This window comes from Mustelus asterias, chromosome 7 (genome assembly GCF_964213995.1).
Source record: "Mustelus asterias chromosome 7, sMusAst1.hap1.1, whole genome shotgun sequence".
Classification (NCBI taxonomy): Eukaryota; Metazoa; Chordata; class Chondrichthyes; order Carcharhiniformes; family Triakidae; genus Mustelus; species Mustelus asterias.
This window is the reverse complement of record NC_135807.1, coordinates 95,940,818-95,956,653: the sequence shown is the minus strand read 5'-3', so window position 1 is coordinate 95,956,653 and position 15,836 is coordinate 95,940,818. Positions and strand designations below refer to the sequence as shown.

At 40.8% G+C, this 15,836-nt stretch overlaps 1 protein-coding gene across 3 annotated transcripts in view; it reads right to left on the bottom strand.

The window, feature by feature from the left end:
* reck (reversion-inducing-cysteine-rich protein with kazal motifs) overlaps positions 1-15,836 on the bottom strand; it is a 135,342-nt gene that overhangs the window by 89,408 nt on the left and 30,098 nt on the right. For all 3 annotated transcript variants that reach the window (XM_078216525.1, XM_078216524.1, XM_078216526.1), the window contains exon 4: positions 14,028-14,086. In XM_078216525.1, coding sequence (XP_078072651.1) covers positions 14,028-14,086 — 59 coding nt within the window. The remainder of the gene's footprint in view (positions 1-14,027; positions 14,087-15,836) is intronic.

The window sequence follows — 15,836 nt, the reverse complement described above, 5'->3', positions numbered from 1 at the left end:
CACAAGGTGCATATGAGCTGTCTCAGGCTTTAACTGATCTGGGCCATCAGGTTCAATCACAGACATTGTTGTCATTTTCAACTGTTGGTTATCCATTGAATATTAATGGACAGCTAATGATCTAATGTTATTAAGAAGGATGCAGTCATCTGTCACTTTTTGTTTCTATGAAACTTCAACCTCATCAAACATTCAAAGTTGACAGGCAGAAAAACACCATCTGCCCAAAGGAATCAGAATCATATTTCTGTGGATAAGCTTGCCCGAGAAAGTAGACTGGCACTTCTGTCTGTGTGTCTGTGTTTGAACTTTTCACCCGGCCACTGAGGAGCTGTATGTTTTACAAATTTGCTTGGTACAAAAAAGGAAATGGGCAGGTTAAAGTCTAACAAGTACAAGATAAAGTAAAGGCATCTGTATTATTTTATCAAGGAGAGAATGATATGGACAATTTTAATCTGAATACCGTACAAACCTTGTTTGATATAAATTCTTGTTGGTTCTGATAGAGTCACAACCTAATAAAAATGTGTATTTGTTCTGAGGGAGCATTATTTGATACATTCCAATTGGTGGTGTACATATTAAGGGTTCTCTGTTGAAATTCCTGCGTCTTACCATGAGTTACCTAGATATTGGGCAGGATAAGGTAGAATAGGATATGAGACCTATTTACAGGAATGGCCAGTGACAGTTAACCCATGGAAATTGTTAACGTAAAGACCCTAAAACTATTGCAGTATTGCACAATGGAGTAAACAACTTACTCTTTCATCAATGGTGGGAAGGTGGATAGGCTGTCTTATAACACAAATTTATAATACCAGAAAACTGCCTATATATAGCATTGCCCATGAGCAAAGACGTACAAAGGCGGAAGCAGAAGTGCAATCACAGGAGAAGTTTGCAAAGCAAATGTGAATGAGAAAAGTTGACATAGCAATTTCTAATGGCTAACATGGAGTCAAAACATCCACAAATGACAACAGAGAAGTATGGTTTATGGACAAGAAGAAGTGCATACCCAATGCAACTTTTTAATAATGTACAAATAGCTGATTTTCTGACGTAGATCATGGATCTAAAAAATTGTGACTTTTCTGTAGCCCGTTATCTGTTTTGCTCCCACTTGGTAATTTCATTCTCTATAGCTTGGTCTCCGCATAACTTCAGTCTCATTATCCTGGAATACTATAATCCTCACAAATCTACATTCTCCTTTCTCTATGGTTTTAATCCTTTCAATAATGAGAACCCAAAGCCAATACTCCTTTCTGGCTTTGTCTACCTGCATGACACTTACAAGGAATCTGAGAAGTATTTCAATTTCACAGTTCTGCATCTTTCCACCAAGCATGTACTAATATTCCTTCCAAAACATATTACACCACATTATATTCTATCTGCACTTAAGTTTAAGTTATCATTACTCTGTTTGAGCATTCCTTCCCACACCAGCTGATATCCCCTCTTTTAGTTTAACCAGTGAATTTCATTATGCTCCCTATGATCAAGTCCAAATCATCCACACAGAGCATAGTTACCCTCTAGCACCAAGGTTACAAGCAGTGACTAATCAGATTATTGGATTTACAGACCCATAATCAAACATAGATAACATTTTGTTGGATTGATCTTGAAATGTTTTCTACAATTTCCTAATTAAACATAAAAAATAGGAAAAGTAGGTCATCCTGCTTTTCGAGCCTGCTCTGCCACTTAACGTGAACGTGGCTGATCGTCTACTTTATTATATTTAATTCCCCAAGTCACTGATACAACTTGTAAAGAGTTGCGACTCTTTACAAGTTGTACAGGTAACTACAGGCTGGCTAGCTTAACTTCTGTAGGAGGGAAATGCTTGAATCTATCATCAAGGAAGAAATAGCGAGACATCTGGATATAAATTGTCCCATTGGTAAGACGCAGCATGGATTCAGGAAGGGAAGGTCATGTTTGACTAATTTGGTGAAATTCTTTGAGAACAATACATGTGCAGTGGACAATGTGGATGCGGTGTATCTGGATTTCCAGAAGGCATTTGACAAGGTGCCGCACCAAAGACTGCTACATAAGGTAAAGCTGCACGGTGTTACGGGTAATGTAATAGCATGGATAGACGATTGGTTAACTAACAGAAAGTAAAGAGCGGGGGTAAATGGGTGTTTTTCTGGTTGGCGATCAGTGACTAGTGGTGTGCTTCAGGGATCAATGCTGGGACCACAATTGTTTACGATTTATATAGATGATTTGGAGTTGGGGACCAAGTGTAGTGTGTCACAATTCTCAGATGACACTAAGATGGGTGGCAGAGCAAAGTGTGCAGAGGACACCGAAAGCCTGCAAAGGGATATAGATAGTCTAAGTGAGTGGGTGAAGGTCTGGCAGATGGAGTACAATGTTGGTAAATGTGAGGTCATCCATTTTGGTAGGAACAGTAGCAAAATGGACTATTATTTAAATGGTAAAAAATTGCAGCATGCTGCTGTGCAGAGGGACCTGGGTGTCCTTGTGCAGGAATCTCAAGGAGTTAGTTTGCAGGTGCAGCAGGTAATTAAGAAGGCAAATGGAATTTTGTCCTTCATTGCTAGAGGGATGGAGTTTAAAAACAGCAAGGTTATGTTGCAGCTGTATAAGGTGCTGGTGAGGCCACACCAGGAGTACTGTGTACAGTTTTGGTCTCCTTACTTGAGAAAGGATATACTGGCACTGGAGGGGGTGCAGAGGAGATTCACTAGGTTGATTCCGGAGTTGAGAGGGTTGGCTTATGAGGAGAGACTGAGTAGACTGAGGCTTTACTCATTGGAATTCAGAAGAATGAGGGGAGATTTTATAGAAAGACATAAGATTATGAAGGGAATAGATAAGATAGAAGCAGGGAAGTTGTTTCCACTGGCGGGTGAAACTAGAACAAGGGGGCATAGCCTCAAAATAAGGGGAAGCAGATTTAGGACTGAGTTGAGGAGGATCCTCTTCACACAAAGGGTTGTGAATCTGTGGAATTCCCTGCCCAGTGAAGCAGTTGAGGCTACCTCATTGAATGTTTTTAAGGCAAGGATAGATAAATTTTTGAACAGTAAAGGAATTAAGGGTTACGGTGAGTGGGCGAGTAAATGGAGCTGAGTCCACAAAAAGATCAGCCATGATCTTATTGAATGGCGGAGCAGGTTCAAGGGGCCAGATGGTCTACTCCTGCTCCTAGTTCTTATGTTCTTATGTGTCTCAAGCACTCCGCCACACCGCTCCATCACAAAATTGACCCATTTATTCCTACTCATGTTTTGTTCATCAGTTCTCAATTCATGCTAACATATTACCCCCAATCTGAGTCCTAATCTTGCATAATAGCTTCTGGTGTGTCACCTTATTGAATTTTACAAAGACTTCCACTATTTACTTATTTATAACCTCTTCTATCTCAGGATACGGGGTGGACCATTTAGGGCTGAGATGAGGACTCATTTCGGCAGCGGGAGATGAATCTTTGGTATTCTCTACCAGGGAAGGCTGTGGAGGCCAAGTCACTGAATATATTTAAGAAGGAAATTTAGATTCCTAGACACTAAAGGCATCAAGGATATAGGGAAAGAGTGGGGTACAGAAGAAAGTGGGAGTATGGTGTTGAAATAGAGGATCAGCCACCATCATATTGAGTGACAGAGCAGACTTGAGGGGCCAAATGCCCTACTCCTGCTCCAATTTATTAGGCAGGAACTTCCCCTTCTGACTCTGTACAAACCATTTTTAAGATTATTGCTCTATTTGAAATACTCCAGTCTATTCTTTGGAATATAGGACAACCTACAGAGCAACAATTTACTAGTCTAGTCTTTAAAATGATGGCAGATTAAAGACTAATAGCAGGATAGCTTACGAAAGCAAATACTGTGGAAGGTGAAAATTTGAAATAAAAACAAAATACTGGAAATATTCAACATTAATGGAGCAGGATAGCTGTATTTGTTTGCTAACCAACACATGCAGAAGTCAAGTTTCTGAAGGAACTTTACAAAGCAAGTGATTCTACTCATGCTTGGAAGCTGAAATAAACAGAAAATGCTGAAAATACTTTGGAAGAAAGATAGGCAATGCTTTAGGTCGACCTTTCATCAGAAATTTTCCAATCCCCGACTGCTGGCAGCATCTAAACTCAATTAATTAATAAATCTCAAATTAAAAGCTAGTCTCAGTAATGGTGACCATGAAACTACCGGATTATTGCAAAAACCTATCTAGTTCACTAATATTCTTTCAGGAATGAAATCTACAGTCTGGCATAACTCCACACCCACAACAATTTAATTGACTCTTAATGGTCTTCTGTAATGGCCCAGCAAGCTACACAACTGTACCACACTGCTGCAGAAAAGGAATAAAATTGGACAGACCACCCGGTATCAATCTAGGCAATGGCACACCTTGCCCAGTTAACTGCAATGTCCTCCTCATTGGGGGCTTGTGTTAAAAATTTGAGAGCTGACCCACAGACTAGTCAAGCTTGAAACATTCATACGCATTGCACCATATCTTAGAGCCAATGCCCCAGGCTCCTCCACTGCCATCCCTGGTTATGTGCTGTTCCATTGACAGAAGTTACAACACAGTTGTATAGGGGCGGGAGAGATTTGTCCTGGCAGTCCCCAATATTGAGTCCAGGTCCCATGAATGACTTAATGGGAGCTCCCTCCACAGCTGATGAATCAGTACCCGTCCATGTTGAAGCACTGAGGGTAACAAGGACACAATGTATTCTGGGTGGGGGAACTTCAATACCCATCACGAAGAGTGGCAGTGTATCACCACCTCAGACGGAGTTGACCAGGGCGACACCGTAGCTAGCAGTGCTGCCTCACTGCTCCAGGGACTCAGGTTAAATTCTAGCCTTGGGTGACTATGTGGAGTTTGCACATTTGCCCCGTGTCTGCGTGTCGTCTGGTGCTCTGGTTTCCTCCCACAGTGCAAAGGTGTGCAGCTTAGGTGGATTGGCCATACTAAATTGCTCCTTAGCGGCCAAAGATGTGTAGGTTATGTGGATTAGCCATGGTAAATGCATGTGGTTACGGGGATTGGGCGGGGGACTGGCCCTGGGTGAGATGCTCTGTCAGAGAGTTGGTGCAGACTCGATGGGCCGAAAGGCCTCCTTCTGCACTGTAAGGATACTATGATTCAATGGTCAGTGCAAAAGATGTGGTTGAAGCATTTGCAACTATCAACAAAAAGTGCGACTGAATGATCCATGTTGGCTTCCTCATGTGGTCTCCAGCATCACAGATGCCAGTTTAATTGAATCAATTTAATTCATCCATGTAATAACAAATGGCTGAAGACACTGGATACAGCAACGGGTATGGCTGTAGTAATGAATACTTGTATTCCAGAATTAGCCTAATCTTCGGCTAAGCAGTTCCCGCACAACTACAACATGGGCATTTACCCAACAATTAACCAAAAAAATTAGCCTGATATGTCCTGTCCACAAAAAGCAAAACAAATCCAATCCCATCAATTATCACTCCATCAGTCTTCAATTATCATGGAAGGTGTCATTGACACGGCTATCGAGCAGCTGTTACACAACAATAACCAGTTCACTGAGGCTCAGTACCAGGGCCACTCAAACCTCATTCTAGCCTCGATCCAAATATGGACAAAAGAGTTGAATTCAAGAGTTGAGTCAGGAGTGACTACACCGACATCAAGACAGCTTTTGACCGAGTGTGGCATCAAAAAGCTGTAGCAAAATTTAAGTCAATGGGAATAAGGGAAAGTTCTCCACAGATTGGAGAGCACAAAGGAAGATGGTTGTGGTTATTGAAGCCTAATCATCTCATGCCTAGGACTGCAGAAGTTCCTCAGGTACTAGGCCCAGCTACCTTTAGCTGCTTCATCAATGACTTTCTTTCCATCAATAGATCAGAAGTGGGATGTTCACTCATGGCTGCTGTGCTCAGTAACATTTGTGACTCCTCAGATACTGAAGTCGTCTGTGTCAACATGCAGCAAGACCTGGAACATCATTCAGGCTCAAGCAGCAAGTAACTTGCACACAACATAAGTGCCAGGCAATGACCATCTCCAACAAGAGAGTATCCAATCCCTCATCATCATCAAATTAACCAAAACTGACCCAGTCAGTATTGTGACTACAATAGCAGCTCAGAGACTGGGAATTCTGTGCTGAGTAATTCACTGACTCCCCAAAGTCTACCCATCCAATCTACAAGGCACAAGTCAGGAATGTGATAGAATACTCTCATTTGCCTAAATGGATGCAGTTCCAAAAACATTCTTAGCACTATCCAGGACAAAGCTGCCCCCTGGTGCACAATGCATACCATCTACAAGACACACTGCAGCAACTTACCAACCCTCCACTAACAACATCTTCCAGTGCAGCAGACATATGGGGACACCAACAACTGCAAGATCCCTCCAAGCCATGTACCAGCCTGTCATGGTACCAGATTACTGCTCTTTCACCATCACTATCAAAATCCCGAAACAAAGACAGTCACCCAAGGCCAGAACTCAACCCGGGTTCCTGGCACTGAGGCAGCAGTGCAAACCACTGTGCCACTTTCGAGGACAATTAGGGATAGGCAACAGATGCTGATGTTTCCAGCAATGCTATTACTCATGAAAGAATGGCAAAGTAGACTTGAAGGAGCAAATGGCCTCTTCAGGCACTATTTCTGAGATTATGTCAACTTCTTTAAAGTTGTGTTGTATATAGAAAGAACAGGTTTTGAGTGGGGTTCAGTATATGATGGATCATGTTGTTTTTACCAATGATGACAATTTCCCAAGTTCAGTGCAATGAGGTCAAGCGTAGCAAGAGCACGGTGCAGCAGCAAAACAGTTTGCATGTTTTATGCATTTTATGACCAGGGCAGAAGGAGTGCACGCATCATCTGGCCCCACTACTTTGTGGTTCAATTTACTCACCAAAATGGCCAATTGTTATCTTCTCTACTGGTACCCAGAGGAAGAAACACAGGCCTCTTTTAATAAACTCAGAACAATTGTTTATTATAAAACAAAAAACGTTTTTAACAAGTTGCAAGATCTTGTTAACACACAATAGTACTCTGGAAGCATAACTATCTCTTTAAAATTCCCCCAGCAAGCACACACAACAGATGAAACAGAGATGGGCTTTAGAGGAGAGGCTTTATCAAATAGAAGATAAAGTTTGCAGGGTTAATCTGGAGTTCCCTTGTGAGTAGACAAGTTGACATTGTACGAGAGGCCGGAGTTGAACAGAGGGCTACAAGACTACAAAATGGCAGGACTACATGCTTACAAACTTTGTTTGGTCATTTGATTATCACGCTGATACAAAATCAGAGTCAACAGCAACAGCATGATAATCAAATTACCAGAAAGTAAGCATGTTCCGTGAAAAGCCCTGTGCTTCATAGACTAGATGACTGCCATAGGCTGGTTCATGGAAAATGATTAGCAATTTTCATGAACAAAGATCTATCAACAACTGCTAGATAGTTACAAGGAGATGCTAGTGGAAGAGCTCTTTAAAATTATTAAAATTTAGTTTCCAAAACACTTTATCATACATCTGACACCTGATTCCTTTCCCCCTTTAAACTTCCAGTTGTATTCATCCACTATTTCTAAAAATAGTGACAATCTTGCAAAGATTGAGCAAAGCCCAATCAAAAGGAACATAGGAAATAATCTAATAGATGGCTGCAAAGCCTTCCTGCCACCAGAGACCAGTCCACATGAACCACAGATTGGAAATATCCAGATAAAATTTCAAAACACTTTCTCCTATATCTCAACAGTTGACTGCACAAAGGACCTGAGAAGCTGAAGTTGTTTGAGATGTAATAAGGCGATTACCTTCTGTAGGCATCACAGGCTCATTATGACAAGTAGTAGGCCATTCGGCCCACCTTGTCTGCACTGGCTTTCCAAATTAGCATTATGCCATTCTCCTGTCTTTCCCCGTACCCTTGCACATTGTTTCTGTTCAAGTAATCATCTAACACCCTCTTGAATGCCTCCACTGAATCTACCTCCATGCATGACATATCACTGACATGAAAAATATAACCCCTCAAAATTTTGTTGAGCAAGGGGTTAAGAAAAATGTATGCCAACTTTTTTGTTCAAAGAGAATAAGTTATTTGTTGGAGAACAACAATTTACAAGACCAATGAACATTTCAAAAGAAACACGCAGATGTTATAATCATCAAACACTGACTTATTAGGGCTTGGAAATGTTTGGCAAGTGGAAAACCCATACTGGCAGTTGATAGGGAATGGAAATTGCATCCAAAGAAAACAAGGTCAAGTGCAGGATGAGAGTTTCAAAACAGATATTTCAGCCTGAAACATCAACAGAACACAGCTTGCAAGATCCATCACTTGTTCCAACAAATAAATAGTAAAAAAAAAATCAAGAGGAAAAGTTGCACAAATAATGCATGGACTTGCTCTTTCACCTCAAAGACTTTTAAGGGTGAAAAAACCCTCACCTCTTGAGACACTTTAGCTGTGTTCTAAATGGAAGGCCTAAGTTTCTGCGACCATCATTTTTAGCTTGCCACAAAAAGTGTGAGAGAGCAAAAGAGAAATGATTGTTCATTCTCTGGTTCACAGCAGAATGTAGAAAACACAACATGCATTCCCACACTCCATGAAGTTTTATTAATATGCTCACAAGATGGTCCTGTAGAAAATACTACAAATTCTTTTCCACATTGAAACCCAGTAATTAGTGAGCTAAGTTTATCTTGGTGTTTCTTTAATAATTTTAGTAACAAATGCATCACACATTCCACTTTGAGCATTAGGCTTACAGCTCTATGGTGGAAGATCATTGCTTATTCATGTTGGCACAAATGTTAAGCATCAATGTGAGGGAGTAGTAAAGGGACGGTAGCTAAAGATTCACAAAAATAGTTCCAATTTTATGAAAATGTTGACATATTTATAAAATGAATGGAAATTTGATTATTCTAAAAATTAGATCTTAATTTACTACCTACATTATTGTGATAATTGCATCACTAAAATCAGCAAAAAGACCTACTTTGACTTTGGGTCTGACACCAGACCCAGTTATCAAACACTGAAACCGGACGCCAGGTTCCAGTACAGACATAAGCAACTGTTAGGGTTCAGGAAAGCTCAAGATGAATTCAGAATAATCTGAAAAGTCATAGAAAAATGAGCATGAAGAGCACAAACATAAAAATTGCCAGGATATGAGGTCTACGATTTAAAACAGAAAGATTTAGGATTAAAAATTCACTTTGTCACTGGACATAGCCCCCAATCTCTTTATTTTCCAACAATCAAATAGTGCATGGCTTTCAAAAAGCATCTGGACTTCATTTTGCTTCTAAATATCATCCTTTGAAGTAGAATGTATTTTGGAAAATATTTAAATACTAACAAATGTAGCATTTAGAAAATGAGTCATGAATGTGCCTGTAACCTTTGGCCCAAAAGAACTTGTACAGACATCATCTGTAAAACTGACCCACATCAAACGTCCCATGGGATCATATGCAATAGCGCTGAGTAAAAAGGACTGCACGATGAGCAGCACAGTGGAAAACAAAATGTAAGTGCTCTAAAATCGTACACCAGAACCCACAGGAAATAAAAAGGTCTCTGGAGCAGACTTTATTGCCATGCTGAACTCTGAAGTTAATTGAAAATAACCTGTATGTCTGATACTGCCGTCAGTATGGCAATGACAAATTAAATATAATCTGACAAAAATGAGAGAACATGGATGTAAAAAGCAGAATACTGAAGATGCTGGAAATCTGAAATATAAACAGAAAATGTTAGAAATCCTCAGGTCAGGCAGTATCTGTAGAGGGAGAAACATTTCCGGTTGATGACCTTTGATTATAAACAGAAAAGGTAAGATATGTAACAAGTTTCAGGCAGGGACAGAAAAAAGAAGGGGTTCTAATCTTTGGGATTCTCTACCCCAGAGAATTGAGAATGCACCATTGCTGAACATATTCAAGGCTAAAATAGATAGATTTTTGATCGACGGTTTCAAGGGAACTGGGGAAGAGACAGGGAAGCAGAGTTGAGGCACAAGATCAGCCGTAATCGTTTGGAATGGAAGAGCCATTTGACCTATTTTTGTTCCTATTTATGTGCTTTTGTTCACAGATTAGACAGAATCACTGTATATTTGCATGACATTTTGCCCCAAAAGCAACAAGAAGGTTCTTTAACTATACTTAACACTCAATATTCTCTATAAAGACATCTTTTGTTTTCTAATGATATAAATCATTTGAAAATGGTTTCAAAGATCAATGTCAAAGTTTACAGGTGGCAACAAACTACAGGGCACATCAAACTAAAAGGAAGCATATGGGAGAATACAGACAGATTAGTGCAGTGATCAGAGAGGTTCAAGGCACAGCAATGCAAACTATGTTCTGGAAAACATTTTTAATGGACAATGATCCTTAAATAATTAGACCCAGCAGAAGAACAAGGTGCTTTAGGGATGTAGGCCCAAAGATCACTTAATGTGAGAATGCAGGTCGAAGTGGCCATAAATAGGCAAGTAATAGACTGTGTTTCAAAGTTTATTTACTTATTAGTCACAAGAAAGGCTTACATTAACACTGCAATGAAGTTACTGTGAAAATCCCTGAGTCGCCACACTCCAGCGCCCGTTCGGGTACACCGAGGGAGAATTTAGCATGACCAATGCACTTAACCAGCACGTCTTTCAGACTGTGGGAGGAAACCGGATCACCCGGAGGAAACCCATGCAGACGCTGGTTAGGCCACATTTGGAGTACTGCATCCAGTTCTGGTCGCCGCACTACCAGAAGGACATGGAGGCGTTAGAGAGAGTGCAGAGAAGGTTTACCAGGATGTTGCCTGGTATGGAGGGTCTTAGCTATGAGGAGAGATTGGGTAAACTGGGGTTGTTCTCCCTGGAAAGATGGAGAATGAGGGGAGATCTAATAGAGGTGTACAAGATTATGAAGGGTATAGATAGGGTGAACGGTGGGAAGCTTTTTCCCAGATCAGAAGTGACGTTCACGAGGGGTCACGGGCTCAAGGTGAGAGGGGCGAAGTATAACTCAGATATCAGAGGGACGTTTTTTACACAGAGGGTGGTGGGGGCCTGGAATGCGCTGCCAAGTAGGGTGGTGGAGGCAGGCACGCTGACATCGTTTAAGACTTACCTGGATAGTCACATGAGCAGCCTGGGAATGGAGGGATACAAACAAATGGTCTAGTTGGACCAAGGAGCGGCACAGGCTTGGAGGGCCGAAGGGCCTGTTTCCTGTGCTGTACTGTTCTTTGTTACGGGGAGAACGTGCAAACTCCACACAGACAGTGATCCCAGGGCTTCTTGAGCTTTCTGCTCAAAAGCAAATCCAACCTACAACACCATAACCACTACCAGGTAGGACAAAGAAGCAGGTTCTAAATCCACCCCAGCCAGAATAGGGATCAAATCCCATGCTGTTGTCACCAACCTGATCCACACCTGTCATCTAGCTAACTGAGCCAAACTGCCTCCCAAGAAGTCAGAGTTGCTGTGGTAACATACATTTTTACATGCATGCTATAACCTGGAGCAATGGGTAGTGATGGTGGAAGCTTCAATTTCTTTTAATCATGCAATTAACCCCAGGAAATGCTCCCACTCTTAATGCCTGCCATTGGTGTATGTTGGAAGAATTTACAAGTTGATACTCAACCTACCTGGCCATGTTATGAACTCTTATTCCTTGGCCACCAAGTCCTGCAGTGGGACTTGAACCTGAAGCTTCTGGCTCAGAGACAGGGACGCTATCTACTATGCCACAAGGCTGTTTATTCACATGACTGAGATGTATAAAATTATCAGGAGCATAAATAGAATAGACTGGAAGAAACCTTTCCCCTTGGTGGAGAAATCAATGAGTAGGGAGTGTAAATTTAAAGTAAGGAACAGGAGGGTTAGAGGGGATGTGAGGAAATACTTTTTCATCCAAAGGGTGGTGGGAGTCTGGAACTCACTGCCTGAAAGGGTGGTGGAAGCAAAGACCCTCATAACATTTAAGATGCCAAAGCATACAAGGCAATGGACCAAGTGCTGGAAAATGGAATTAGAATAGTTAGGTGGTTTGTCTTTGACCAGCACAGACGCAATGGGCCAAAGGGTCTTTTCTGTGCTGTATACCTCTGTGAATCTATAATCTGTATGACTGCTTAATGTAAAGGAAATTAATGTTAAATTGGTATAAGACATTGTTTACAATGAAGTTGTGATCTTTGCATGCAGATAAAAGCAAAGATGCGATGCTTCAGCTATACAGGGCACTGATGAGACCACATTTGAATAGTGTGTGCAGTTTTGGTCCCCTTGTTTAAGGGAAGATGTGAATGCATTGGGAGTGGTTCAGACGAGGTTTACGAGATTGGGCTGTCTTACGAAGAAAGGCTCATTTTCACTGGAGTTTAGAAGAGTGATGGGTGACTTGACTGAAGTGTGTAAGATCCTGAATGGTCTTGACAAGGTGCACGTGGAAAGAATGTTTCTTCTTGTAGGTGGGTCCAGAACTAGTGGTTTTAAAATCAGGGGTCACCCCTTTTAGGATAGCAATGAGGAGATTTTTTTTTAAATCTGAGGTTGTGCGACTTTGGAACTCTGCCTCAGAAGATGGTGGAGGCGTGGAATATTTTTAAGGCAGCGGTAGATTGATTCCCTTGCCTAACAAGAACCAAAGCTTATCAGGAATGTAGAACTTGAAACGTACAAACAGATCAGTCATAATCTTATCGAATAGCAGAACAGGCTTGCAGAACCGAATAATCTACTTCTGGGCACATTATAGGCAGGATATCAAAATCATGGAAAGGTTATGGGAAAGATTTTCAGGTGATACCAGGATTTTAGAGAAACCTAACAAACACTGCTTTCACCATGGTGGGGACTCTGAGATTTAGGAGAACTCAATAGGGGTTTTCCAAATTATGGAAGGGGAAAATGATGGAAGATTGTTTCTATTGATTGGGAAATATTACTGTAAGATGATTGGAAAGTTTGAATTCCCACACTCGCAAAGGGCTGTTAGAATATAGAATTAAGAAGCGAAAGAGAGAAAAAAAATTCCAAATTGTCAATCTGATTAACCAGATTGCACTTCCCCAAATACAGGGAAAATTATCCTTTCAACAACAATAATTATATTTACTTCCACAAAGGCAAGGATGATCTTATTAACGCCCTGCTTTGACATACGTTCTAACATTTGCAGCAAGCATTGCCCTGGTATTACTGAGAAGCTTGCTAGGATATTCCAAGAACATCAAGAGTCAACCACATATTGTCCTTTCTTGAAGGGCATTAGTGAACCATTTTGGCTTTTGTTACAATCACGCGGCCAGCAGGGTGATTTTTCTGGTTCTAGCCCATAAATTACACTTTGCCACAACATGTCAGAATCACAAAGTGACTGTACTTGATATATAGCAACTTTCGACTTGGTAAACTTCATAAGACACTTCACAAGGACAAAAACAGATGTTGAGCAATTGTAGAGAATTAGAGGATATCAATCAGTTAAAAAAATTATATTTTTGAACATGGAAAGAGATGTAGCAAAGGACAGCAATTTAGTGAGTCTTAGAGATTGTGGGGCCATGGAGAATTTATCTCTGAAGTTGAGGGAGGGATGCAAAAGGCCGGAGTCAAAGAAGCAAAGGACATACAATAACATGCAAGGTTGGAGGAGGCCACAGGTTTAGGATATTAAAGGAGGTTGCAAAGATCCCAACAGGATTTGGTGAGTTCTGCTGCTAACTTGAGACAAGGAGTACGAAGTTACAAGTGTTATGCACGTCAGGAAGATAAGATGTGTGGGTTGAAGGGGTAGCCAGCAGTGGCCAGCTGGAAATCAGAGGCACAGAAAAGAAAATCAATTAATAACCATCACTATATCATTTTAACCTCAGTTAAAAAGGAGTGTCTGAAGCCAGTTTATCAAGATTACTTAAAAATTATCAAAGTTATACCTGATCACAGACGTCTCTGCAAGTTGGATACTCTCGTGCTTGATAACAACATGATACTTCTGCAAAATTCAAGAAAAGATGTAACATTAAAAATTAGGTCCTCAATGAAGTTTCGTGAATGGACACAGCTTGGGGCGGCACGGTGGCACAGTGGCTGGCACTGCTGCCTCACAGGACCAGGGACCCAGGTTCAATTCCTGCTTCAGGTGACTGTATGGAGTTTGCATGTTCTCCCCGTGTCTGCATGGGTTTCCTCTGGGTGCTCCGGTTTCCTCCCACAGTCCAAAGATGTGCGGATTAGGTTGATTGGCCATGAAAAATTGCCCTTTAGTGTCAGGGTAGATATGTAGGATTATGGGGATAGGGTCTGGGTGGGATTGTGGTTGGTGCAGACTCGATGGGCCAAATGGCCTCCTTCTGCACTGTAGGGATTCTATGACACATTGCTTCTATTCTGCTTAGGTTGGCAAACAACTTCAATATACAAAAGAAACTGAAAATGACCATGAACTTTGCATGACTATACCCCATATCGAATTCAAAATTAATTCAGTCTTCTCCCTTTCAATCTATGGATATTGTGCACATCATATGTGAATAGTGTACACAATATTTATGGTTAAAAAGGGTTATGCAAGTGACAAAGATGCTTAGTATATACATGGGGTGGCAATGATTCATAAGTATTTTAAAGTGGGTGTTAGTCTCTCATATCTAAATCACCTTTTACAGTGTTCTGCATGGAACATTATTTTCAAGTTTGCCACAATTAGTTGGCTAATTTGCTTAAAATATCAACAACTGGTTCATTGTGGGGAAGATAAATTCCTTCTACTTAATGTGTAGTCTACGTTTTTCTTAAATTAGGCCTTCCATTTACAGTTCAATTTTTCCCCCAAGGAGATTTGTAGTTGACCTAAAAGAATAAATTCCTTCAGAAGATCAAGACAGTTTAAATTAGTTTGAAATAATGAAAAGTGGAGTCTAGTGAACTGTAATATTAGATTATATCTCATGCACTTTTTGATTCCTAGCATTTTTCCCTTGCGGAGGAATAAAATCAGTTTCCCCTAATGCTGAGTTGGCTGAACTCAGAACTTGAAAGGGATTGTGAAGGGGCCTCCGTATGTCAACAGACTAAGCCAAGGGAGAATTGTGTGAAAACTGCATCAAATACCCAGACATCATGTGTATTTCCTGTGCCTTACCAAGTCACCTACATTTGGAATAGGCAATTTAACAGGCAAAGAAAAGGACTAGACAAAATTTACAAAGTTGAACGGAAATAGTTTCTACAAATATATAAAACGAAAAAGAGTGGCTAAAGTAAACATTGGTCCTTCAGAGGATGAGAAAGGGGATTTAATAACTGGAAATGAGAAAATGGTTGAGGCATTGAACAGGTATTTTGTGTCGGTCTTCACAGTGGAAGACACAAATAACATGACAGGAAGACAAAAATTGATGACAGGAAGGCTATGGCAGGTGAGAACCTAGAAACTATCATTATCACGAAAGAGGTAGTGTTGGGCAAGTTAATGGGGCTAAAGGTAGACAAGTCTCCTGGTCCTGATGGAATGCATTCCAGGGTACTAAAAGAGATGGCGGGAGAAATAGCAAATGCAATAGTGGTAATTTACCAAAATTCGCTGGACTCTGGGGTGGTTCCCGCAGATTGGAAAACAGCAAATGTGACGCCACTGTTTAAAAAAGGAGGTAGACAAAAGACAGGTAACTATAGGCCGGTTAATTTAACTTCTGTAGTAGGGAAAATGCTTGAATCTATCATCAAGGAAGAAATAGTGAGAC